The sequence below is a fragment of the Capronia coronata genome, assembly GCF_000585585.1.
Source record: "Capronia coronata CBS 617.96 chromosome Unknown acBCG-supercont1.6, whole genome shotgun sequence".
Taxonomy (NCBI): domain Eukaryota; kingdom Fungi; phylum Ascomycota; class Eurotiomycetes; order Chaetothyriales; family Herpotrichiellaceae; genus Capronia; species Capronia coronata.
Genome location: NW_006912898.1, coordinates 1,096,986 through 1,121,872, shown reverse-complemented (window position 1 = coordinate 1,121,872; position 24,887 = coordinate 1,096,986). Strand labels below are relative to the sequence as shown.

General features: G+C 53.2%; 7 protein-coding genes across 7 annotated transcripts; 2 read left to right on the top strand and 5 right to left on the bottom strand.

Moving 5' to 3' along the window:
• Positions 1-417: 417 nt before the first annotated feature.
• On the bottom strand, positions 418-1,390 carry A1O1_07068 (nitrilase; the record flags this gene model as incomplete). The annotated part of the gene is made up of 2 exons (XM_007727941.1): positions 418-1,277; positions 1,336-1,390. The coding sequence occupies 2 exons, from the start codon at positions 1,388-1,390 to the stop codon at positions 418-420; spliced, it is 915 nt and encodes a 304-aa protein (XP_007726131.1).
• Positions 1,391-2,390: 1,000 nt separating this feature from the next.
• Positions 2,391-3,526, top strand: A1O1_07067 (uncharacterized protein; the record flags this gene model as incomplete). The annotated part of the gene is made up of 2 exons (XM_007727940.1): positions 2,391-2,777; positions 2,834-3,526. The coding sequence occupies 2 exons, from the start codon at positions 2,391-2,393 to the stop codon at positions 3,524-3,526; spliced, it is 1,080 nt and encodes a 359-aa protein (XP_007726130.1).
• A 2,280-nt stretch (positions 3,527-5,806) lies between these two features.
• On the bottom strand, positions 5,807-8,372 carry A1O1_07066 (uncharacterized protein; the record flags this gene model as incomplete). Its single annotated transcript, XM_007727939.1, has 2 exons — positions 5,807-7,043; positions 7,093-8,372. 2 exons carry the CDS (start codon positions 8,370-8,372, stop codon positions 5,807-5,809), a joined length of 2,517 nt encoding a protein of 838 aa, XP_007726129.1.
• Positions 8,373-9,296: 924 nt separating this feature from the next.
• Positions 9,297-10,441, bottom strand: A1O1_07065 (uncharacterized protein; the record flags this gene model as incomplete). The annotated part of the gene is made up of 3 exons (XM_007727938.1): positions 9,297-9,854; positions 9,901-10,074; positions 10,139-10,441. 3 exons carry the CDS (start codon positions 10,439-10,441, stop codon positions 9,297-9,299), a joined length of 1,035 nt encoding a protein of 344 aa, XP_007726128.1.
• Positions 10,442-13,606: 3,165 nt separating this feature from the next.
• A1O1_07064 (uncharacterized protein) lies at positions 13,607-17,155 on the top strand (the record flags this gene model as incomplete). Its single annotated transcript, XM_007727937.1, has 1 exon — positions 13,607-17,155. The coding sequence occupies one exon, from the start codon at positions 13,607-13,609 to the stop codon at positions 17,153-17,155; it is 3,549 nt and encodes a 1,182-aa protein (XP_007726127.1).
• A 1,263-nt stretch (positions 17,156-18,418) lies between these two features.
• A1O1_07063 (uncharacterized protein) lies at positions 18,419-20,344 on the bottom strand (the record flags this gene model as incomplete). The annotated part of the gene is made up of 2 exons (XM_007727936.1): positions 18,419-20,159; positions 20,304-20,344. The coding sequence occupies 2 exons, from the start codon at positions 20,342-20,344 to the stop codon at positions 18,419-18,421; spliced, it is 1,782 nt and encodes a 593-aa protein (XP_007726126.1).
• Positions 20,345-21,324: 980 nt separating this feature from the next.
• Positions 21,325-24,607, bottom strand: A1O1_07062 (uncharacterized protein; the record flags this gene model as incomplete). Its single annotated transcript, XM_007727935.1, has 5 exons — positions 21,325-23,726; positions 23,778-24,090; positions 24,142-24,294; positions 24,352-24,450; positions 24,506-24,607. The coding sequence occupies 5 exons, from the start codon at positions 24,605-24,607 to the stop codon at positions 21,325-21,327; spliced, it is 3,069 nt and encodes a 1,022-aa protein (XP_007726125.1).
• Between the last annotated feature and the right edge of the window lie 280 nt (positions 24,608-24,887).

Below are 24,887 nucleotides of genomic sequence, written 5' to 3'. Positions count from 1 at the left end.
GGATAGTCAAATAGACACAGGAGTAGGAAACCGGTAGGTTGATGGACGTGGTGAGAGAAAGGTCGTCTGCGGATTGAAATCGACAGGAATTTGGGCGCAGTTGGGCCGAACTTTCTGTATCGTGTGGGCTAGTCTCAAAATGGGTATCGGTGCCAAGATTTTGTGTCACGTGGCTATACCCGACTACATTGCTTACATAAACATTCGTAGAAGACGATCTGAACGACCCCAACTTGGAAGAGCGAAGTGCTTGCACACTCGTATTGAAGTGGTGGTGTTGTCTCAGTGATTTTAACCACAAGGTTACCCGGTGCTGGGCAATCGACCTGGCTTATGTAGCTTCCCAATTGCAGGGAACAAATGGGGCAAGTCTGCCACACAACAGAAGCCCGGTTTTCAAGGCGTTTCTGCCACGGACTACGACTGAACTCCACTGCTTTCATCCTCGAATCGCACCTTTCCTGTGCTGACGTCGGGATAGACGTCGAACCTCCTTTGAGTGTAGATTGGAATGCCTTTCCTCGTCTCTTCGATCTTTGAGCCGTCAATCTCGGCATAGACAATATCTTCATGCTCCTCCGCTTCCGTCAGAACCTCGGCATTCGGGTTGACCACCATGGAGTGTCCATAGGCGTGGTACGATGCCTCCATGTCCCTGGCCGGGCTGCACATGGCTACAAAGATCTGATTATCCATCGCTCTTGCGCGAGCTTGCAAAGACCAATGCATGGGTCCGGTGGTGGTATTGAAGGCTCCGGGATAGACGAACATGAAAGCATCTTTCCTTGCTGCAATCATGGCGAGTTCCGGGAAGCGAACGTCGTAGCATATCGCGAGGCCAATCTTACCGTAATCTGGCAGATCGATTATTGTCACTTTGTTCCCTGGTGATAGTACATCACTTTCTTTGAACTTGATCTTCCCAGGAATGTCGATGTCGAACAGGTGCACCTTGCGATGGGTTGCCAGAAGCTTGCCCGAGGGTCCAAAGACCAACGAAGTGTTGAAGTATTCTTTTGTCTCCGGTACGTATTCCGGTATGCTGCCACCAACCAGATATGTCTTCGTCTCTGCCGCAACGGAGGATAGCATATGCCACGAGGGCGACTTCTCTTTCGAAGGAGGCGAAGGAAGAATGGTCTCGGCGTATTTGGGGAAATATTGACAACCATATGGAGAGTTAAAGCATTCGGGGAGAACGATCATGGAGGCGCCAGCTTTCGCTGCTTCGACCACTTTGGATCTTGCATGGGCTAGATTGGCAGCTTTGTCACCACCTGCGGGTGCGTTAGCATGTTCTGATGTAAAGTCCGAGCAGCAGCACTCACCACTTACCTGATGCCAGTTGGATCAGCGCGAGCTTGAACGGTTTCTTGAGAAGGCCGGCCATGATTTGGGAGTAGTGCAGGCAACAATGTTTAGGAACTCAAGAATAGCGGCAGCCACGCAAAGGAGGAAAGGGCCAAACAATACTTGTTCGACCCAGACAGTTCTTATGAATACTGCAGACCAGCCTCAACGCCCGCATCATGAGCCCCACCTTTCGCACAACAGCGTCCGACAACTTTCAAGCGGACATTATTCTCCGATGGCAAGTGTGCCGAGTTCAATCTTGTTCCTACCACAGCTAGTACCGTAATCTTCTCTCGTAGAACCCCCTTGTCTTCATCGCGGCTAGTCAACCTCACGGCCTCGGTACACCTTTACCACTGCAGTGTTGTGTAAATTTGCAGTAGAATTGGGAACATTTGGAGAAGGTGAAGACTGCTGAGCTGTGAAGGTATTTCGCAGGGCGATACTGCACCTTTCTATGCACAATGCACGTTGGATGGAATGATGACAAGACCTACTGGGATCCTGTTGCCTGCGCTTGCTGGCATACGCAGAGAATCTTTGCTTATACAAGGTGAAGGCGAGATGAGGCTACGCATCATGACTAGCATAAAGAATGTCGATACTGGCAGATTGTCGCATAATTCGACTCGAATACAGTTCGCTGGGAACAATATTGGCATTTCAGGAGGATTCCCTTCTCAAGTTGTTTTGCTGTTTGTTCCTGCGCTGCGGTGTTTGCATTGAAAGCTCTCAGCTTGACTTTCTATGCTTCAACTTGTATTCGCCCGGGTGTGTGCTTGCCTCCTTTGTTCTTTTACCGCGAACACAGCCAAAAGTGAAAACCGCGTCTACAGCGACCTTTAATTCATTTCTCTTTCACCCTCCTCTTTTCGTTCCTTCGTCTCACTGCAGCCCTTCTACATCTAACCCACTCACCATACCCTGCTGCCTTCACCTTACCAAGTTCGTTGTCAGTCTTGACAATATCTGGCAGACGCTAAACATACCAGATTTTCAGACAGTCTCAACCTGTACCTCCTTAGCAGCACTGAATCATGGCTGAAAACTCTCCTCTCCAAGCTACTCCCAATTCTGGCCAGAACAGTTCTGGCGATACCCAGAAAGCTATGTCTCAGCATGAAGGTAGTGGCATTGGCCCTTCCAGCAACGATACCACCTCTGCTCATCCTGCCAAAGCAGAGCCAAATGTCCAACAGAACGGAACCTCTACTCCATCCACGGACTCTGCTACCAAGACTACAGACCAACGAGCCTACAACGTCCCGAAATTCAGCACCTCCACTGAGAAAGAGATTCGTGACTTGATGAACAGTGTTCGTCTCGGCCCGGTCCATGAAGGTGACACGATCACTGTGAAAGACTTCAGAAATCTTGGACTCCTCACTACAAACCTGGTTCAACTCATGAATGCAGAATACATCGTGAGTATCGTATCGTATCTGGCAGGAATACCACGACTAACTATAGCATTCTTCAGGCCAAAGATACCATTGTACGTGCCATTGCCTACATGAGAGGAGAAAGTCAACTTCCACCTCGACGTGCTCTAGGTCAAGCACAGAGAGATCGTCGAGCTGCTCGTCACAATCAGAACGGTGGACATAGTGGATACAAACCCCAGGACAAGTCTGAGCAGGGCAACTCAGGAACCTCGCATGCCACTGGTACCAGTCCCGTTGAGAACGGCAATCACAAGGAACCTGAGCAGGCGAGCACCTATTTGTCTTCAGCTGGTTTCAAACCTGAAGCTCTGTCGTCGGGCCCAGGGCACAACGACAAGACAGCCAGGAACGGTACAAGCTCCGAGAAAGATAACAATGCTCCTGCTGGGGATGCTCAGACCAATAAGGCTGGTGCGTTTGCCGCAAAGGAAAAGAAGAAGCGATACTGGAAGGCCCGTAGACAGGCAGGAAAGCGAATCGTTTATGACTCTCATTCCAAAAACAGTGCAATTCCCACCGTCGAGGATGGTGCAGAGGTTACGATCAAGGATGGGGAAGTGGTGACGGTCAAGAATGGTGAAGGAGCGGCAGTGAAGAAAGACACAGGTGTTCCAGTCGAAACCGGAAATGAGTCGAACAGCAACACCACTGAGAAAGCGAAGAGTTCCGATGGCAAGACTGGGTCAGCTGATCAGGAAGCTCCTGAAGACGTTTCTGTCCAGGCATGATCGCCCACCCCTGCTGAGGACAAATTGTCGTGTGCCCCGGACGATGAAGGAAGACTTCGATGACGGAACCGCAGTCTCAGTTATGCCAGGGGTTTAACACGGTGTTGATTGAGATAGTCAAGGGTCTCCGGTCTGTCAGAGGACAATTTGCACACGAGCTGATGGTTGTACATTTACTTGATTCAACGATAACCAAACGAACAGCACTTCCACTCTCTCCCTGAGAACAGAGTCTTTCCTTGTTCAGAAGTCTGAAGAGTGACCATAGCAGATTGCTTCCAGCCCAATCAGATAGCTTCCAATTTCGCATGAACTTGCAACGATTGTCTTGAGTTGTTGGTGAGAGCTTGGAGGGCTTTTGCAGAGGAGAACACGAAGTGAACGATTTCAGGACAGTATGCTGTGTGTTGTTCTGCAAAATCCGGCAGATTTATGCTGTTGACCTTCAACCTCTAATTCTGCTGGTCCAGAATCCCAATGCTGTCAGTGACCCTGCCCTGTGATACTCGCCCGTGACTTCGCCTACCTGCATTACCAGCAGCTTCGGAAGATGATTCGATCGGGCATTTGCCCTCGGTAATTGAATACAGCGGAGGAGAGCCATTGTTCGGTGCATTTTCTTCGTCAGCAAGCTCGCGTGTCCCACGCCTCTCTTCTCTTGGTGACAGCGGCTTCTCGTCGGTAATATGCGGAGTGTATGAATGAAGGACAGCTGTGCAATTTCAGCAAGCTGAATAGTTCAACCGGGTCAAGGCTACCTAGAGCAAGTGTCTTGCTTGACCGATCTGTTTGAGATTTGAAGAGTTCATCGAGCTAAAAGAAAGACCCACTTCCAGCAAGGCTGCCAAGGTCAGGGGAAACTTCTATATACAGTGACTACCTTAGATCTGTAGCATGACAAGGATGGGAGACTTTCGCGAGAACAATCAATTGTTAGGAGCTAAGGCCGAAGTAGAGAGGAATTACATTGGCTGCCAAAGATAATCCTGAATCTGATATCTATCTGTTCCTGAGAGCGATAAAATATATGTAGATATACTAAGTAGGTACGTATATATAATCCATACACATCTCCTGCCCACCTAGGAATAGAATGCACAATATAACAAAACAACATAAGTAGAGATAGAAAACCCAAAAAACCAAAAACTTTTTCCACAAGCCCTACATCGTTTTTACCTTTGATATAGGGGTTGTGGGAAGTGAAACCCTGATTGCGCAGGGGTTTTCCGTGGTTAGGGTTTGGGATCGGGATTCGCTTTGGGATTCGGATTCGTTCGCTGGTTGGCGTTAACCCGGGTTCGCAGGGTTGAATTTAAATCGTGGAGTGACTTGCCATGAGTAGGATTCGAACTCGAAGACTGTGTCACTGACGGACGAGGGAGGAATCGCCCAGTGGCCTTTTCCAGGGTAGGCCAAGCTGGGGGTCTTTGCGTTATTGGGAGAAAATTCGGCGACTTTAATATATATACTAGGTACATATCCGCGGGTTAGCCTGTGAGGTCGTAGTGAAGTAAGTGGTTGGGATGTGCTCAGGAGGCCTTCCGGCACAACGAAGGGTGAAATGGATAGGGCCGAAAAAGGAGGAAGAAAGGCGACACAGAGAAGTAAGGCGAAGTGAGATTGGAAGATGCACTTGTTAGATTTGACCAATGGACAGATACTGTTGTCGGCATGTTTCCTCACAACGAAGCTATACTTATTTGACAGGCTTAGTTTCTTCGGAGAGACTGAGGGTAAGGTTCAACCTTAACAGTCGAAACTGATACAACTACTATTGGAAAGGTGGCAGATGGCTTTTCGTGGATTCTCACATCAGTTCCATGAGAATATATAAGCAGCCAGCATCTGTCTTCACAAGGACTGGAACAATGGGTTCCACTGCATCCCGAAATGCAACCTATGGGGTCAGTCTTCTCAACGTTGAAGAAAATACAAATGCGTGCAAGGGAATAAGAAAACTGGAACAGCCGGAGACAGCATGAACGGAATTCGTTCTGATTCATTAAAGATCCTGCATAGCTTGCAGGCGCTCATAGCCAACAACGTTGAAGCTGTCAAGTAAAACACCCTCATTAGGTCAATCGGTCGCCTGCTGGCGGCCGTAAAACACGTAAGTCGTGAAAGGTACTTCATACAAGCATGAGCAGGATCGTGCGGTACGCCTGCCGGTAGTACAACCCAAGCAATCGCAATCGAGCGTGGTTACTTCGAGGACGGCCCCAATGGTTGAAGATAGGCTTGATCCCAAGGCCCAAAGTGTTTTGCGCGTGATCAGATTCATATCGGCCAGTTGCCTTGTTCGAAGCCGAAGTTCATAGCCAGGAATTCATCACCGAAGCCAAAGGCCATCAATTCGTCCGAAGTGAAATCCATAGGCCCCAGATCCTGGCCGGGTATACCATAAGGCATCATGTTTTGCTCGTGGATGGCCATTTCTGCAATTCCAGGCAGCATCTGAGGTTGGTTCATTGGCTGCATCCATTGTTGAGGTTGGGCCATCACGGCCTGTGGAGGCGGCCCGGGCCCCATTGCAGCATCAGAGAGCATTTGAAGACCACTCCTCGGCGGCTGCTGCTGTTGTTGATGAGCTTGAGCGTTTTGATCCAGGGCAGCTCTGTTCTGTGCATTCCATCCCAAACCACCTGGATCCTGCTGGGGAGGTAGGACCCTGTACGCTGACTGTGGGTGGCTTCTTCCAGCAGGGGTCCGTTGCCTTGAAACAGGGTGGCTGCCGTTGTTGGCAGGCTCTGTACGTTTCATATGCCAACTCTTCAGCATAGTGAAGATGAGGCTGAATTTGTGGGCCACCCTACTACCACCACTTTCGCCCGCCTTGGTGAGTACTTCGATGAGTCGGTCGAGGTAATACTCAACCTTGAGGTCTTTGGTCTTGAATATCGAAGCGAACTTGGAGCCCTTAGCTGACACTGCTGTGTACAGTTTGATCAAAGCCACCGCGGCGTAGGCGTTTCTAACGAAGAAGAGCGTGGGCAGAGCTCGAACCATTCTGATATCCATCGTCAAGAATGCGTCGAACGCTGCATGTGCGGCATGAATACAAGTAGTCAACGCTTCAATGTGAGCCGGCGTCACATTGTCGGGGTCGGGAGGGCCTTCGATCGGGGTTGCATTGAACGGCGGGCGGAAATCGTCGACATTATGGTTATGGTGCATGGCAATCTCGTGCATGTATAGATTGATGATGCCTTCGGTATGTTGTATGACCGGCTTCTTCAGTATTTCCACGGTGGCTGTGTCGTGCCATTCCGCCAGCTGACGCTCAAAAGCTTTGAGGTGGTATTGTGTCTTGGGATCCGTCAAGGAGAGAAGGGAAGCAGGATCATCCATAGAGAACTCCAGTCCCACTTCCTCCGCAATGTGCTGAGCCCGGACAAGATGACAGAACCATCGGTCTGAAGGGAGCGCATCGGGAGAGGAGTTGAGTATCTCGATGCATTCTTCGGCGTAAGGGCTCCAGCGAATCAACAATGGCCGTCGTAGAGACATGGAGGAACTACCTACATGTCAGTGTCAATGGACAAGACAAAGATTGGGATACTCACTTCGAACACATAAAGTAGCACCCCAGCCAGCATCGTCGCGTCTCGGCACTATTGGGATCGGTCAATGGTCTTTTGTTCTCAGGATATGGCCGCCAAGGACCACCACCACCCGGCTTGGTTCGTTTGCCCATGCCTAGATCCAGGGCCATGACGGCGGCAATATGGATGAGTTGGTTGAAATTTAACTCTTCGTACTTTTCAGGAGGTTGATAGAAACACGTCGTCACCTGGAGCGTCTGCACCAGTTCCAAGGACTTCTCTCCTCGGTTAATAATGCGGTCCGCGAGGGTTTTGGTTATTTCGCTGATGAGTCTGGGTTGAAGGTCTGGCCGGATCGTGCCAGATGCCACAGAAAGCACGGCTAGGAACAGGACAGGCTTGTTCTTCCGGACTTGGTCTGCGCTGGTTCCAGGCGGAAAGACCACCATGGGCAGATGCTCGCACATCTCGGCCATGTACCGTTCAAAGCATTTCCTCGCTGTGTTGATGTCCACAAGACCAAGCTCGATAGGGTCGGCGGAAGGCAGTTCTGTGAAGTTTCCCGTTGGTCTTGGTGGCCCGGCTTGCACAGGATGGTACTGCGGCACAGGTGCGGATGGTTTGAACGCTGGTTCAGCCGGTTTGTGTAGGTCACCCCCGAAGTAATCATACTCGTTTGTGATCTTCCTCTTGACGCCTTGTTGGGCGGCTTGTGGTGACGGAGGCCCAACCTGTGGTGGCGGGCCATGCCATTGACCTCCATATGTCCCAGGGCGCATAGCCTGAGCCTGGTGTGCCATTGATGGTTCGACTGTGAGGTCTGCGTCAGGCACGCCTCTAGCAGCCAGCGATGCAGTCAAAGCGTCGATTTTCTTTTCCAATTCTGCCACCCGACTATCCGTTTTCTTTTGTCTTTTCCTGCTGGGAGCTGTGATGACACATTGTCTGTGGGCTTTGGCGCATCTCTTGCACGACCCAGTCGGACTGTTGTCATCAGGCTCACACTTGACCTTCAATTGTCGGCATGCTTCACAGGCGCGCGGCCTCTTCAGGTCGTTTGGGTCGGCTGGGTTGCCAGACGGACTCAGGTCCTCGGGACTTTCCTGTGTTGGCTGATTGCTGGGATAATAGTTTGGGGTTTGTATGCTTTGGTAGGAAGTATTAGGTGACGGTTGGATGGGAGAATAGGCAGCAGGCGCGCCGTTTTGATACTGCTGGGTATCATGCGGTTTAAGTGGATTGCTCAAGGAGGACGTCCGCAGGGTTGGATCAATGTGGTTATAGGATTCGGTGTTGGCCATGATGGTCGCGAGGGTGGACAAGGGACGTCGGGAGAGCGGTACTTAGATATCGCCGTCTGCGAGGTCCGCGCGCCGACTGGGTCAAAGGATGTTGGAGATGGAGTTTACTTGTCGACAGAACAGGCAACTAAACGAAGATGCTCGCATTGTGGCGCGTCAGGACAGTGATGTCTGAGGTGTATCAGTCGCTGCTAGGTCTTGACGTGGATCCAAGGTCTTCTTGTTCGTCCGGACAGTTGTTTAGCAATACCGTCAGTGGGTGGTAGTTGGTGGCAGTCATTCAGTCGCCGAAGAGCGAACACTGGCTCTGTATTGCAGGGAACCTGGAACCTGGAACCCGGTCAGGGAGCCTGAGGGATTCGGATGACTAAGGTACTCGACTTGAGGAGGGAGCCTAAGGAGGCACTTGGACTTGGCACTATTCGGGGCCGTGGGCGCAGGCTGCAGGGCGCAGTTCAAGTTCTTGTGTGAGTGCCGCTACTTGATGCCCGTAGTAGTGTATCTGCTTTCGGCGGGCTAGGGGCTAGGGGCTCCCTAGGCGCTGCTACTGTCTGATAGAGGTGCCCGGGTACCTAACACTGCCACCTAACGATAGCACCTATTTTGATTCTCTGCTTCCTACTAGTAGTCGACATCAACAAACGCGTGTATAGTGAGTGCCATGTCAAAAGCGACAGCGACTAAACCAAACACCAAGTAGATAATTAACTCTCAAAAGTAAAATGGGGAATCTCGGTCTGTACTCTGCAGTCAGAAAGATCAGAACTCCTTCCCTCAATTCGTGCCTCGTTGAACGTGTCTGTGTCTGCGTGAATCCATCCCATCGTCCAATCCGAGTTACAGGCACTGACACTGTAGTGCCTAGATGCCCGCAGACCAAGGACCAATCATACATCGTCCCAACTCGTCCTCATCATCGTGAAATCATGTAATCAGCTTGTGCACCGGGCACTCTGCCTTGTGGCCAATCCACTCGACAATGCATTGCTTGTGAAACTTGCACAAACACTCCAACCGTGCCAGTTCGTCACCCACATTGTACTCCACCATGCATATCGAGCATTCTTGTGGACTGCCGTCCTGACCGACACAGTCCTTTTCCGTCGCCGTGAAGGGGAGCATGTGAATCCTGGCTTGAGATGGCTCTCCTCCTCCACCGCCCTGGGCACGATATGACGGGTCTCGAGCACTAATGCAGTCCATGATGTGCGCTTCTCGAGCGGTCTCGTCGCCATTCGGTCCCTTGGGCGGTAGGGGTCGCCGGCAGATAGGACAAAAGTCCCTTTCATCCAGTCTAGGGCGGGAAGAAGCATCGAATACGCCGGGATTCATTCGACGAGGCCGTTCGTTGGCACCGCTTGAAGTCGCATGAGGCGACCCGATGGGGGCATTGCCGTGGGGCTCCGTCCGAGGCTGGCGACTGTCGGGATAGGTAGGACGTGTCATGGTGAATGATGATCGGCTATCTTGCGGTAGGTTATCCTGCACGAGTCAACATGAGAGTATTCCTGGAATGTCTAGAACATACCCTGGAAGAGCCCGGGAAGCCTCGACTGGCAATTGAAGTAGACGGGTCAGGCAAACGACGGTCGGTTGGCGATGTTCCCCCACCGTATGAGCCAAACCAGGACGAACCGCTGTCTCGAGCATGCGAATGGCCATTGGCGTCTTGGGCAAACGAGCTCGGGTGATGGAAACTGCCCTGAAGCAAAGAAAGAACAGAGTTAACATACTTTTGTTTGTGAGCTGAACGAATATGCACTTACCCTGAAGGGCCGGAACAATGAGCTGCTTCTATCGTAAACCCCTGCTGATTGCGACAGACCTGGAGGTGGTGGGACGCGATTTGATCGCGCTTCAGAACTCCAGGGTAGCGCTGCGTGAGAGCCACCAATTTCATTATGAAAATGAGGATAGTGTGGTAGAGGGTCAGGCTGTGGATCAGGAACACACGGATTGCAGAGGCGCACTTTCTCTCCACCATCTAGTTGTGATCCCGTGTATTCCCCGGGACTATACAAACCCTGCAATGGGTCGTCCTCATTGTCATCGTCGGTCAGGTCTACCATATGGGAGCGCTGGGTGACCGCGATGTCGGGTGATGAGGGGATATCGAATCCCGGCGGGCGCACTATGAACTGGCGAGGAATTGTAATTCTGTGTGGAGAGCAGTCGTTGCACACGACCCTGCCACACTTCCTGCAGTGATGCCGTCTGAACATCCAGGTGAAAGGGCGCTTGCAGATAGGACATTCGCTGACTTCGGAGTCTGGCTGCCACCGAGGTACCACATATCCTCTCGAAGTCGCCGAGGAGGGCCTTCCTAGCCTGACGTCTAGAGAGGGCGGAGGCTGTGCTGGGGGAGGAGAGCCCGTTAAGTCTATGACTTCTGGCAACGGTCTTGTCCCGTCGGAAGAGGCATGAGGACGGCCAGAAGGGGACAATGGCACAGGCATTCGGTAGCCGTGATCGTAATTTGGCCGTCTGTCGTAGAATCCGCCACTATTCGATCTCAATCTTCCTTCATCGTATGTGTGACTGGTCAGCCGTCTCTTGCGATCCAAAGCAATGATGCTGCGCCTGCGCTGTTCGGGGCTCTGAGGAGATGCCGGAATGGGAAGAGGACGTTCGTTCTGAAAGGAAGCAAGCTGCTGGCCGCTTGATGATGAGGAGGATTGTTGGGGCAGATCCGGCAGAGGACGATGTAATGAGGCATTCAAAGGTGGTCTTCTTGAACCATGGAAGTCAGAATGAGGGGCAGGAGAATGGCGGGTTGGTGACCCCGAGTCGGCTTCGAGGCTACTTTGGGAGCTCATCGAGTCTGTAGAGGACATCTTTATGTTGACAGTGGAGTGAGATGATGAACAGTTTGTTGATCAGAGTACAATACTAAATCGCAGACTTGTGGCGATCAAGTCCCGGATACGAGCACGTGCGATGAGGGACTTGACGTGTGCGGTGCTACATGTCACCGGCAACAACGGTGGTGAACGTGGAAGAGGAGAATAAGACGGACTCTGTAGACGCTGAGACCGAAGGAGATTCGTCTACACGTTAGACGGCGGGGCAGTCTGTTGGAGGTTTCAATATCACAAACAGTTCCATGGTAGTTCAACCCAGTATAGGAGCAAGATAAGATGTCGTGGTTGGGGTCGCCGTGACATTTCCAGTAGTGTCCTAGTTTGGCCTAGTAGGTAGTTAGGGTAACTACAGAGTGCGTACAGAGTACAATTATTATATCACCAACACTTCTATTTGTCTCTATAATTGCTTAGATACCTACTTCTCGACGGTAAGATCCACCTCAATGCGAGGTATCTAGATATCCTACGGTGGACAAACAATTGTCCTGTTGACCACGATCACCTCCAAGTTGCGGCTTAGTAAAGCTCCCGAGGCTGGTGCCACAGGTGCCCCAAGCCTCATGAAGACCTACCTAGGTACCTAAGGTATAAGGATTCTTGCAGGTCAGGTAGGAACCTAAGGTGCCTAATCTAAACGGTGGCCCAGATTTCAGCCATGTCTGGCGCATGTTTGATTGATACTAGAGCAGGTATTCATTCTGCGTTCGACTTGTCAGACATGGTCGATCCATTGCGAATAGTCAAGGTCTCAAGTCTCGAGGCGTTACCCTGTCCTCGTAAGTCATCGCAAGCATCTCCAAGCGTCTGAGATGTCTATAAGTACAAAGTGGTGGACGCCCGGAGGATACCTATAAGAATGATGTCTACACAGTACGTATAAGGAGGTTAGCCATAGCCAGGGTGCCCGTAAAAGACATTATTATGACGTGCAGTGTACCACCTCGCGTGCTCCATCCCTCACAATCTGCACGACGCGTTCTTTTGCTTGATCAATTGTTGTCCAACCATATGTTGGGCCGTGTCCGTGCCACAGGTGCCCGGACTTGCGGGACGTATGCCCCAATAAAAGAAGTTTGGACTGGCCGTGTTTTCGCCTGGTGAGACAATACCTCAACCCTCACTGGGGGCCATCGGCTAGTGATACGGAATGATGTAGTCGGCGGGGACGAGTGTGGAAGGGAGAGGCACATCGCTTGGAAAAATTGCCAGCTGGGGACTTGTAAGCGAGAAATGGCCACTCTTATGGACAACACCACTGCTCTTGTCGCTGTTGCACCATCGTTTACAGCAGAACCCCGAAACATTCAGGTATGAAGATTGTCTGTTCAGGTACCTAGGTACTCAGTAGCAGGCTGCCGGGATTTCTGCTGGGTTTATCCCGTACATTCCACAGTACAGAAGTAGCAGGTACGGCCATGACAGCGGGTTTCTCCCAAAAGGACCAGAAATAGCAATGCATTAGGACATACTAGTACTAGGAGCGTGTTGCTGTTAACAGGCATCTCCTTGTCAAGCGGCCAACTGAATGGTAACCGGAAGATCGCCGTGCGTAATAGGCGAGCACTCTTTCCTTACCTGGGATGGTGGCCTCTGGTTAAAGCACCGCCAGTCAGGATAGCGTGCCACGGGCAGCAGAAACAACGAACGGGACGGCGGAAGAGGGTGACGGTGACACCTGAGTGACAGCCCAGTTGAATGCGTTTTCGTGTTTCTCCCGGGCTCTCTCCACTGCCACTGCAGAGCACCACGTAACTGACAACTGGGCACTTGCTGGGTTCAAGTTGCGTGCTGGAGCCCTACTACGTACTACCACTACAGAGTACCTCCTACTCAGGGCTTCCCTGCGCCTCAGGCCTAACTAACGCTCCACCTGCTAACAATTCTCCAGACTGACGGACTACACGATCGTTCTTCCAGCCCTGTTCTGATCTTCTCGTCACTCTTTTCGTTCTACACTACACAATACGTCCTTCATCCTTCTATTCGAGTCTGGTAAACGCTTCGCTTTACCGGCATTTCCTCGCTGGCTATACCGGTTTAATCTGCCTTCTATTGGTATCACAATATTTCGCCCCCGAAGCCTCGCCGAGAATCCTCGCCGAGATCCTCGAGCCCTCTGCCTGAGACATTGCCTGATTCTATCTGTCTGCCCTTGATCTCCCTGCGCGGTGTCGGTCACCAACCATTTCATCTCGCCATTCAACACCACCGCTCTCGGCACTGCGTCCACGTTCTGTCCGGCGCGCTCACCCGTTCCTCCAGTCGACGGCAACGACCTCTATAGCGGCGAGCTTGTCCCCATCTCGATCAGAACCTCTATCCCTGCCAGTGTATTCAGGCCGTGGTGGACGACGATGTCAACCAATTGAGATGCCAGTGCCGGACGAGAAGGAGAGAGGAGGAAACCGGAAATCCATTGCCATGACCCATCATAATGGAGAGTCTGACACACAGTCGAAGTCGGAGCGGAAGAGCAGGAGCCAACACAGGCCATGTTATCGTCGGGGATCCCCCGTGTGGAATCTGGTCAATACTTTGTTCACCATACTCGTCCTCGGCCTGTATTTGACCTCCCCGACCCAAGCAGCCTATGTCGAGTTCCGGAATTGTCTCGATCGAAGCGTTATCAGTTCGAATCCCCGGCTCCTCCAGTTCGTTCCCCTCAATGTCTCGGCCGTCTTCAATACTTCGTCGCCTAGACACAATTTCAACATCACAGTCTATGGCAATGTCACTGGGAAAGCTACTGCTGAACCTTACCCTCCGCCGACTGATCCGTCATGGAGCAATCCAAACGACACCTTTGGGAAGATTCCTGACCTCAGCGAAACAAACAACAAATATACAACTCTTTTTACTCAGCTCAATTTTCTGAGTTACACCCCATGGACCGCCGAGCCTTCAAGATTTTGTGAATCCGTCGTTCACGGAAGCTGCCCGTTGGGTCCAGCATTCTTCGTTAATTCGACCGACCTCGATCGACTGCCTGCATTCTCTGTCGACCATGATATGTTCTCGAGTTACGCCTTTTCCTCCCTGCAGGCTACTTTGAGAGTCCAATCAGGGGATGCCAGCGGTCAATACTATGGCTGCGTGAGTGCCACAATCACGCCCGACTTAGGCGGTTATCTCAAGGGCATCCTGCGTTATCTTCCTCTCGCCGTGTTGATAGTAGTCGGCATTGCCACGATTGCGGCCGCCATCCTAAGTCCGTGGGGTTCGGGCGACATCTTCAACTGGAGTAGCAACTTTGGTCGCGACGAAGATCTACTTCGACTCGTCACCCCGGGCTTCGGCGATTGTTTGCAATACATTCAATTCGTCGTCCTTACTGGCAGCCTTACGCTGAACTATCCGGGATTCTACCAACCGGCTGTGAGCCGTGTTTCCTGGTCTTCCCTTATGTTCAACGAGAGTTTTGTAAGTGGAGGCAATGGAACGGAGAGCTTGGTCGACGGAGTTTATGAAATACGAAACAACACCAAGTATGGACTCGACAAGATGAGTCAACTTGTGGGCATGACGTCTGACCGAGATATCTGGGCCGACATGATTGTCTGGCTTGTCGTGATCGTCGCGGCTGTCACCATCCTGACCCAGCTAGGATTTGCTGCTCGATGGCTGTATCGCCACATTGCAAACGAGCCAGCAGAAGACCTCCGCTCCAAAAACGGGCCTTTCACGATCGGGAATGTCCTGCGGCTGGTGCTGAACTTTTTTCTCCTGCCCTTGACTGCTCTGTCTTTCTACCAACTATTGATCGCGGCGCGAGGGCCGGCATACTCCGTGGCGCTGGCAGCGGTATGCCTTATTCTGGTGCTTGCCTTTTCCGGCCGTTTACTCCTGTTGTTCATCCGTACAAGGCCACGCTCTTTCCTTTTTGACGATCTCCTTACCGTCCTGGCATACGGGCCGCTATACAACACATACTGCGACGACGCCGCCACTTTCGCCTTGATTCCGCTTCTCGTCAACTTTCTTCGCGGCATTGCCATTGGTGCAGTCCAGCCATCCGGCGTAGCGCAGATAGTTTTGCTCGCCATTTGCGAAGTCGTCCTCATTTTGACGATCAACGCCTTTCGACCGTATCCCTCTGCTACGTCCATGAACATCTATCACACTTGCTTCTCGGTCATTCGCTTGTTCACCATCCTTCTATCGGTCGCGTTCGTACCGTCGCTTGGCACCTCGGACTCGTCAAGGGGTTGGATCGGCTACGCCATCCTCGTCATCCACGCCTGCACGCTCGTTTTTGGATTCTTCCTCAACGCCGTCCAAACTCTGATAGAAGTCATTGCTCGACTTGCCGGTGCAGGCGGACGAGATCAAGTCACAGGCGGTGCCACAAGAGGAGGCCTGAACAAGGTATTTGGTATGAGGCAATTGTCTCGGCGAGTGCCACGGCGTGATCATCATCCACGTCACAGCATGTCCTCGAACGCCGCCATGCTAGCAAGCGTGGATAACGAACCAAAACAACTACACCTGGCCAAGACCAGATCCCGTAGTATCTCCGTTACGTCCAATGCGTTGCTGGACAGCGGAAGATCTAGCAGAATGAGTCAGACACTCGATAGCCGCATCCTGGACCAAGCAACCCCCGACCGGTCCAACAGAGGTTCGCGGAGGTTGACCGGCAGGCTTAGCGGAAGTGGCTCGCTGGGGGGAATAGTCGGTCTCCAAAAGCAAGTGGAATCAAAAGACCCCTACTATCGGCCACCACGTCGGAATACAATGGAGCCGCTCTCTGGTGCCGATGGCAACCTCGCCATGTCCTTGACCAGCGGCAAGTCCAAGGGTCCTCTGCTCAAGGAAGAAACAGTGGAGGATGATGCAGGCGAAGGCTCCTCAACTCCCATGCGGCTAGATAACGATGAATTCGAGGACCCTGCAAATGACCTGACGAGGACAAAGACAGACTACGCCGTGAGAGAAGTCGACTTTTACTATGGTGTCCGAGGAGCTGCACTTTCGAGCGGGACGAGGAAGCTTAAGACCGGGCCAGCAGATCCCACTGGACCAGTTTCCACAGCGAGGGGTTGGTTCAAAGGCATTCTTGGAGGCAAGACAAAGGAGAAGAACAAAGGATTCGAAGTCGTTAGAAGTGCTCGAGCTCCACCACCAGGTCTTTTCCCGCCAACCCCTGTGCCCGAAAACCAGACCCCGGAACCCTATCATGACGATGATGTGCACAATAACCCGGAGGCTCGACCGAATCGGACCGGCTCTAGAATGGCATCCCCTCCGCCAGAGAGAGCAAGAGTCGACGAGGTGTCAGACACAGAGTCCGATGAAGACGAGGACTCAATCAGCCCTGTTCCTTCCAAACCGCCGTCTTTGCCACTGATAGATTCAGGTGGTGCCATTGAACTACCTAGTCGGATCGGCTCTGAGGCTTCTCGGAAGTCTCACAAGAAGGCACCTCCCGGAGAGATACCGGAGGTCCCTGCAGTCCCAGCCTTACCCCGAAAGAGTTCAAGAAGACAGTCGGGGGGAGATCAAAGCGATAGAGCGAGCGCAAGGGCGAAACTGTATGGTGCAACCACTTCCAGCCCTCCCAGTCATAAAGGACACTCGCAAAGTCTGAGCGCCGGCCGCATTCCGTTCTCAAGCACGCAGACTTCGGTGGTGAGGGACAAGAGATATTCCACTGGCGCAGATTCGACAACCTCGAGTATATTGCGAGATGGAGGTGAGAACGTGTCCGCGGCTCCTCGCACCACATACACAAACCACCTGCGCAATACGTCGTCGGCCTTGGGTGCTGCGCATGGAGCAAACATTCTTAATGACCGGCCGTCCAACGTGGGGTTTGTGCAACAGCACAGAGCCAGCGATCATATATATTACAGTCCTGAATCGCCAGCATTCGAGGGCAGCACGGCAGAAGTTCACGGCCGACCAGGCCCAGCACTTTAGGCGCGGTACTCCGGTCCGCTATAACGAAGATTACGACTCTTTTTTTGCGTTTCATGACAGGAAGGAACCTGAAGAATGATGGACCTTGGTTGAGATGGAACGTTAATAATTCTGAGGAATGGATAACATTGATGGGCGGTGCAGTCAGATATGCTGGGAGCGGCTATTTTCAGCCCTGTCCGATTACATCTTCACACTAAGGAAGTGGAAAGAAGTTCTCTCCCATGCCGGGAGCTTTGCAGTGCTCAGGTTGGATGTGGGATGCGAAGGAACATCTTCCTTCATGCTTGTCTGACCGAAGTACATATACAACAAAAATGAGCGTGGCGTCAAGGTTCTGGGGTTTCTCTTTTTATTGGTGGTTATGGATGTTGAGTCGAAAAAGTGGAAGGGATTTGGACGCCGTTGGCGAGCAGCTCATTCCCGTCCGTCGGCGCTGTCATTCGAGTGATGTGGCGACATCTCTGAGACATACCATCACTATCATGCGTCGCCACAACCGATGTGGATCGACGGCATGGAGGGCTGGGAAGCCATGGAATATGACAATCATGGAAATGTGAGCAGTCAGTGGAGAAGTCAGGGGTCGCTTTAATAATGGTTGGCGGGATCTGAGGAGGGACTGTATATCAATCTGATCACGCATTCAGTTAGATATACGGCTGTGGGTGTGAAGTAATGCTAAGATCAGAACACACATATGTTATATCTGAATACCACAGAATCCATGATACCATGTTGGCAGTATCATCCGGTGTCTGTCCTTGTGGTTGGATGTCACTTGGACGACGCGAGTGAATTCCAATAATGGAGCCAGGCATTGAGATTTCTGGATGCAAAATATGTATGTATATTCACTGTAGATGCATACAAACATACATACACTAGGTAACGAGTAGGTATTTACCCGCCTAGATCCCACCAAGAACCTCCCTCGTATGACCTCTTCTCGCTCGACTTCTTTAAGAGGTCGCAGAAGACTGAGAAATAGTCTAGACACATGCTGTTCTCGGCACAACTGCGTTTCCCTTCAGTTGACACTCCTCAACCCGGACTCAACCTGGGATGGATTCCAGGAAAGCTGAAGGAACAGACCAAGTGGACATTGGGTGAACCAACAGCCCCTTTTCTTTTCTTTTTCTGGAACATTCACACTTCAGGCCAAGTAGAGAGGTATATATATGTCTCCCTTTGGGGGGTGCAGGGGGTGGTTCTTGGTTTGTGCACCTGGAGTGTGTCGCAAGTGCATGGGTAGATTGATGTTTACCAGATCCTCTTCGGATCCACGGAGACTTTAGTCTTCTGGGACTCGACGTCATGGAGTTCCGGCAGGGCCTCGACGTCGAGATGCTGGTAGACGGTGCCGCTGGCGCGCAACGCGTCCTCGACGATCTTCATGTAAGCGAGCACCTTTTCCTCGGTGAGGCGGCGGCCCACGACCTGCACGGCACAGGGCAGGCCGGCCATCTTGGCGCCGTCGTAGTGCTTGAAGGCGCCCTGTTCGACGCCGTTGGCAGGCTTGAAGTTTGTGGATAGTTGGTCCTTGATGGGGTCGACCTTGGTCACGGGCACAATGCCGGCGGTGTAGTCGAGCAGGTTCCACAGGAAGGTGTAGCCGCAGCTGGAGAAGGCGTCGTGCATGGCCTTGTGCGGCAGCGCGGGCGTGGCGTTGGCGGGACACAGGATGAAGTCGAACTGCTGGGCGGGCGCGTCCCACCAGTCGAACCAGGTGGCGCGGAAGGCCTCGCGCTTGGCGACCCATTTCCACTGCTCGACGGCGGACAGGGGGTGGAAGTAGCGCAGCAGCGAAGCCCAGAGCGGGTCGCGCTTCACGTAGCGCGTCCAGAGATACCAGAGATACTTGACCGGTCGCGGCAGCGACATGTAGAAATTTATCTGGGCTGCGCCGGGGTCGTTGGACTCTCCCGTGCGGAAGAACGAGCGGTACGTCTTGCCGCCGTCGGCACAGAGCAGCACGGATCCGATCTGCAGAGCCTGAGCGGGTGTCGCGGTCGCTGGGAACGTCGGGACGGCGATGTTGACGACTTCGTGGCCAGCGCTGCGCAGGGCGTCCGCTGTGAGCTCGACTCCTCGCGCAATGGCCGGCGAGGGGCGGCAGACGCCGTCGGTGCTCATGAGCCCGACGCGCAGACGCTTCGACTGCGAGGTCGCGTCGTACACCTCTTGGCGCCACGGGAGCGGGTGCACCGTGTAGTCGACTTCCCAGGGTTTCATCTGGATGAACGATTTGGTGAAGTACGTCAGGTCATCCAGGGTGCGGGCCATGGGCGAGAACACGGACGGGATCCCCTCCTGGCCGGGCATCGATGTGTTCATGCCCATCTTGGGCCAGCGGCCGGTACTGCAGCGGAGCGAGTTGATGCCCGACCACGCCGCAGGCGCGCGGACCGAGCCTGCCACGTCCGATCCAATGCCGATTCTGGACCCGTTGAGCGCCAGGAGAGCTCCTTCACCACCGGTGCTGCCGCCAGGCGAGTATTTCGGGTTGTGTGGATTCTTGCAGACCCCCCACAGGTCGTTGGCCGATTCGAAGGAAAGGAGGGTGATGGGCAAGGCCGTCTTCGCATGGGGGATCGCTCCAGCTCGCTTCAGGAGCTTGACCATGATCCCATCCTCAGGGTACGGCTTGAAGACGTGGCGCGAATAGCCCACCGACACGTCAAAGCCTCCCACCGCGATACTGTCCTTCAACGACACAGGTATGCCGGCCAGCGGTCCCTTGAGGTCCACGTCGTTCTTCGCCCACGATTCCGCCTCGGGGAGGAGTAGTTCCGTCACGCAGTTGGTTCGTTGCTGCGCGACCGTGGCTGTCTTGCCATAGGTGCGCAGGATGTCGACAGGTGACACGGTGCCGTTGTGCACGTCGTTGACGAGAGACGCAATCGGCGCATCGAGAATGGCCCGTTGCTGCGACGTCAGGGGGCCCTTGTATGTGTCTGGGAGGGACTCGAATCGCGCATCACGCTGGCGCTGCTTGATCACGCTGGAAGAACAGGTCAGCCAGGGGAGACCGAGGTGGGAAAGAGGGCCGGGTAGGATCAGGTCAATGAGGGGATAGCCATAGGAAGGAGGGGTGGTGTAAGTCGATCACCATCAACCCGAGCGACAGAGACCAGACCAGACTTACCAGGCGCGGCGATGCTCGAAGTAATCAAAAGGCGGATACATCTTGACGATTACATGTTCTTGCACCTGTCTAGGGAGCCAGGAAAGATAGAAGAGAAGAGGCTCGTTGGAGGAGGTATGATGAAGTAGTTTAAGGACTTGGGTCAAGGTTGTGTACTACGTATCTACTATCTACCTTATCTAGCTAAGGGAAGAGGAGTTGGGCGCAGCCAGTAAGTACGTAGTAAGTGTATGATAGCGACCGATAAGAGGCGGATTAGTGGCTGATACTAGTACTAGTAGTTAGTAGACGACAGGCCGTACGTTATCGCGCTCCCGATACCCGCAAACCTTATCGCTGTGGGCCTAAGGACACTAATGACACTAACCTTTATTTGGGTTGTCAGACAGCGGCTGCCCCCTCGCTAAACTGGAGACATGTCGACATTCCTCCAGGTTACTTTGTCAGACAGAATCGCATAGTAACAGCTCCGGCCCCTAAGGACCATTCTCGCCATGTCTGCTTCGACATGCCTAACATAGACTCGCTTCGTATCTACCACTATGCGAGCCAAATATTGCTGTGATAATAGGTTCCTCGAGTAGACAGCCGGTGAGAGCTCGGTTAGAGCAGTAGTATCGGTGACCCTCTTCTCTGTTGCCCGAGCAGATGGAGCATGCAAAGCGCGCTTGGTCCCGCGCTATTGTTTCTGATTGACTGAGATCTTTTCCCAGCATTTAGCCTCAGAATATCGGGGAAAAGGTGAAGTAGATACTAGATAGATGGCAGACCTTCAACTTGTCATAAGTAGTAATGTACATATCTCACTCACTCGCTCGCTTGCTTGCTATATACTCTGTCCAGAGAGAGCGAAAGAGCCCGGGTGTCGGCGGGGAATCATAAGTATCGATATTTACTTCCAAAACAAATCATAAATATCTCTCTCTTACCCTTGTACGGATCCTATGATATTGGAGAAGGGCATTAAGGTGTCGGGTCCAAGTTGCTTCTCGCCACAACATCGACTGAGTGGCAGTGGTCCTCATCTGGGCCACCAGTGATGACCAGCTGAGTTGCCGGTAAAAGGACCTGTGGTGACAATCGGCCGCGGTGGGAGATGCGGGTCGAAGGGCTGTTCGTATTGCATGACATGAGCGTGCCCTGCCATGTCCAGACTGTACATGTTTGAGCCTGGCGAGGGATTATGCCCCCCTGGGCTTGGGTTTGGTGCTTGGCTCTGCCATACTGGTTGTTGTTGCTGCTGCTGCTGCTGCTGTTGCTGCCGCTGATGTTGTTCGTTACGGGGTTCGGAATGCTCCGGCGTCCGTATGTCTCCTCCACTCGAGACCACGTCGGGCATCATCATATCGCCGACATGGGCAATCGAACGCCTTCGCAGTCCATTGACATCGCCAGCATCAATGTTGGGTCCAGGTATATCAACATGTTGCGGCGCCGGCGGCGGCCTGCCTTGCCATGCGATCTGCCGCGGAGTTGCTGAGTTGCGGCGCGACTTAGGCTCGGTCTCACTGACAGGTGAGAGTAGTCCGTCCCGAGATGGAGTCTGAGACGCGTGCATGGGTTCTCGGGGATCAGCCACGGGAGTTTGACTGGCAAAATCCGCCGACATCTCCATCGTCCACGTGCCGTTTGGAGCATGTGATCTGATATCGGCAGCACTACGACGCCGGTCCATAGGGGTGGGCCGGCCGAAAGCGTTATCTTGATGTGCTAAGCCGTCGTCCCGGATAGGCGAGCTGGCAGGATGATCTAGGCGCTGGTATTGGACCGGTGTGGTGGCGTAGAACTGTGCATCGTTTGCGGCTCTGGAAATGTCGGCCGGCATCGCCATGTGGCCCGTTGCCTGTGCTTCTTCGCGGGCAGCACCCGCTCCTTGGGCATAATTGTTCATAGTGGCCGACTGCGACGTCGGCCCATTGGAGTCATGCTGACGCGGGTCGCCGACCTGAATAGGGGGCGGCCCTGCATAGAAGGCCTGCTGGCCCGTGTCCGGTATCATCCAGAGGTTGGGATCCATGGCTTGCCACCCGGCGTGGTACATTGGAGGATGAATCATCATCGGCGGATGCATCCAGAACGGAAACTGAGTTGCATTGTCCGGAGGTCCGTTTGCGTATCCGAAGCTGGCGTATTGAAGCTGATCGTTGGCATTGAAAGAATTCACTGCACTGTGCGCAAGGGACGCTTGCTCGAAGCTGTGCTGAACGGACGACTCGTGGAATGAAGCCGCCGACATCTCGCTGAACGAAGACATGGCTTGCCCATATGGCGGTGGTCCTTGATCACTTTGCCAGGCCGCTGTGTTCGCATGCACAGAGTTCTCATAGCTTGGGGGCATCACGCTGTATCTGAGTCTCTTCTCCGGTCGCACGTCTTCCTCATACCTTGCTGGGGGTAGCGGTCGTTTGAGGGGTTGCCCATGTCCAGAGCCTGTGTTGTCCACCGGGGCCTCCGTACTGAATGATCTGGACTGCAATGGTTGAGAGCTCTCTCCATCGAGCGTCGACGTGAGCCCGCCGCGGGGCTCCGCCACACCATCTGTGACAGTGGATGGGTGCTGCTGCTCGTCTGCCCTCTGGAGGCCTTCGACGATATTCCCCAGGGACATCACGGCCGCCTGGGCAATGGCTGACCGCGGGGACCTTTTCAATGTACCCTGAAAGAACTTGAGGAGTTCTTGTATACGATCGGTATCGGTCTGTATGCCCTCAATGTCCTGCCGTAGCCGGGCGATACCCAACACACACACAGCACAAAAAACGCCGACGCAGCGAGGCCAAGGAGGGATCGGGGACGGGTCGAGAGCATTGATGTACTCAAAGAGGCTGGTGATCCGGCGCACCGACTGAAACATTTCGTCAAGATAGCCTTTTGAAGAGTGCTTCCGAAGAGGTTGCGGTCTCTTCGGCTTCGAGGCGGATTGAGATCGCCCCTCGGAAGGCTTCTGACTTCGGCCGGACGCCATAGCCATGACGATGTGGCAGTTCAGGACCATCAGGAAAAGCTGAACCTTGAATTGATGTTCGGCAATGGCGGTCCACAACGCAGAATCCGTCTTCCCATTCTGTGGAAGATACGAGAACCCAGAGTGCAAGTCCTGCAGTCGGTGCAAGTAAGACTCTAGTGTTGCCTTGTCCACTGTGCACTCGGTCTTGCCGGGGGATCTGGCTGGAATGACATCGCCGAGAACCTCAAGCATGTATTGGGAGAAGTCGAGAATGTTCTCCAGAAGGTCCTTCTCTTCTTGCCTGGACCAGTCCACGTTTGGCCTGGGCACTCCATGGGAAGGGGATATCAGCGGACGCCGGCCAACAATGAAACTGAGGTAGGCGTCGAGGTCAACTAGGAGCCACCAGATTCGACGACCAGCCTCACGGTCTGCTTGCCTCCCCGGAGGCTTCTCAGAGTCATCGTCGTCATCCACTGGGTTTGTCAGCTCAAAGATATCCTGTCAAGACAAGGCGGCAAGCTTACGCTCCAGTAGCTCCGCATCGCGCAGCAGACTTGCAGATGCACTCCAAGCTTCAGCCACCATTCCAGCGTCAAGAAGCTGGCGGGCCTCTTTAATCTTGTGGTACAACGATCGAAGATGGCCAGATGGTAGGCGGTCAGGGTCTGGGACGAGAAGTGAAGGGAGGCTCATTCCGCTAGCTGCGTGGCCGGGCTCCATCTGATCGAGGATCCGTGCCCTTTCTTCATCGCTGAATTTGCAGGAGAAGCCCTCGATGGTCTGGACTGACATGATCACATCATCGGCGGCGCCGTCTGCAAGCGAGAGACTTTTGAACTGCTCATCGAGTCAGAAGACTTCCACATGGCATGATTGCCTCGGTGTCACCTTGTCAACACAGCGCGCCAAAGAGAAAGCACCATAGAAGATGTCACGTGGCCAGGCCGAAGGCTGCTCATCCTCAGCGTCGTCCAGCTCTTGCTGAGCAGTTGTTTGACGATCTTCTTTCTGCTCCTGATCGAAAGGAGATGTCTTGGAATTCTAAGCCTCCCATTAGTAAAGACAAGAATCGATGGGCTTGCTTGCAGTGCTCCTCACTTCGCTATCTTCATCGTCCTTGGACACGACGTTGCGATACCAACACCGAGGCTTGCCTCGCTTTTTCTGGCACGTTGAACAGGGGATGCCTCCGGAGCACTGTCCGGGTGGTTAGTTGGACTGCCCGCCTTTCTGTGAGAGTATAGAGGCTTACCCGAGACTTGCTCACGCGGCATGGGACGCAGGAATTGGCCCTCCTCTTCGCAGCCTTAGCGGTATAGGCGCCATGAGGCGATGGGGAATCTCGGGCTGACATTTGCGTGTTCGGTTGTCACCTTCATAGTTTGTGCAACCATTGCCTCCGCGCAGAGTGGAGGGCGAGAGCAGGGACACCCCGCCGCGCAAATCTGTGTATCCCTCCGATAGTGACACGTTATATCAATCCCAATCCCAATTGCGAGACAGGTGGAAGATCCGATCCCAACTAATTGATACACAACACCGATCAACAGCAGAAGGGGCACGTAACCACCCAGTGCGCCAAATAATGCGCGCAAGATCAGTATTTCACCCGGTAAAACAGCCACACCCAGTCT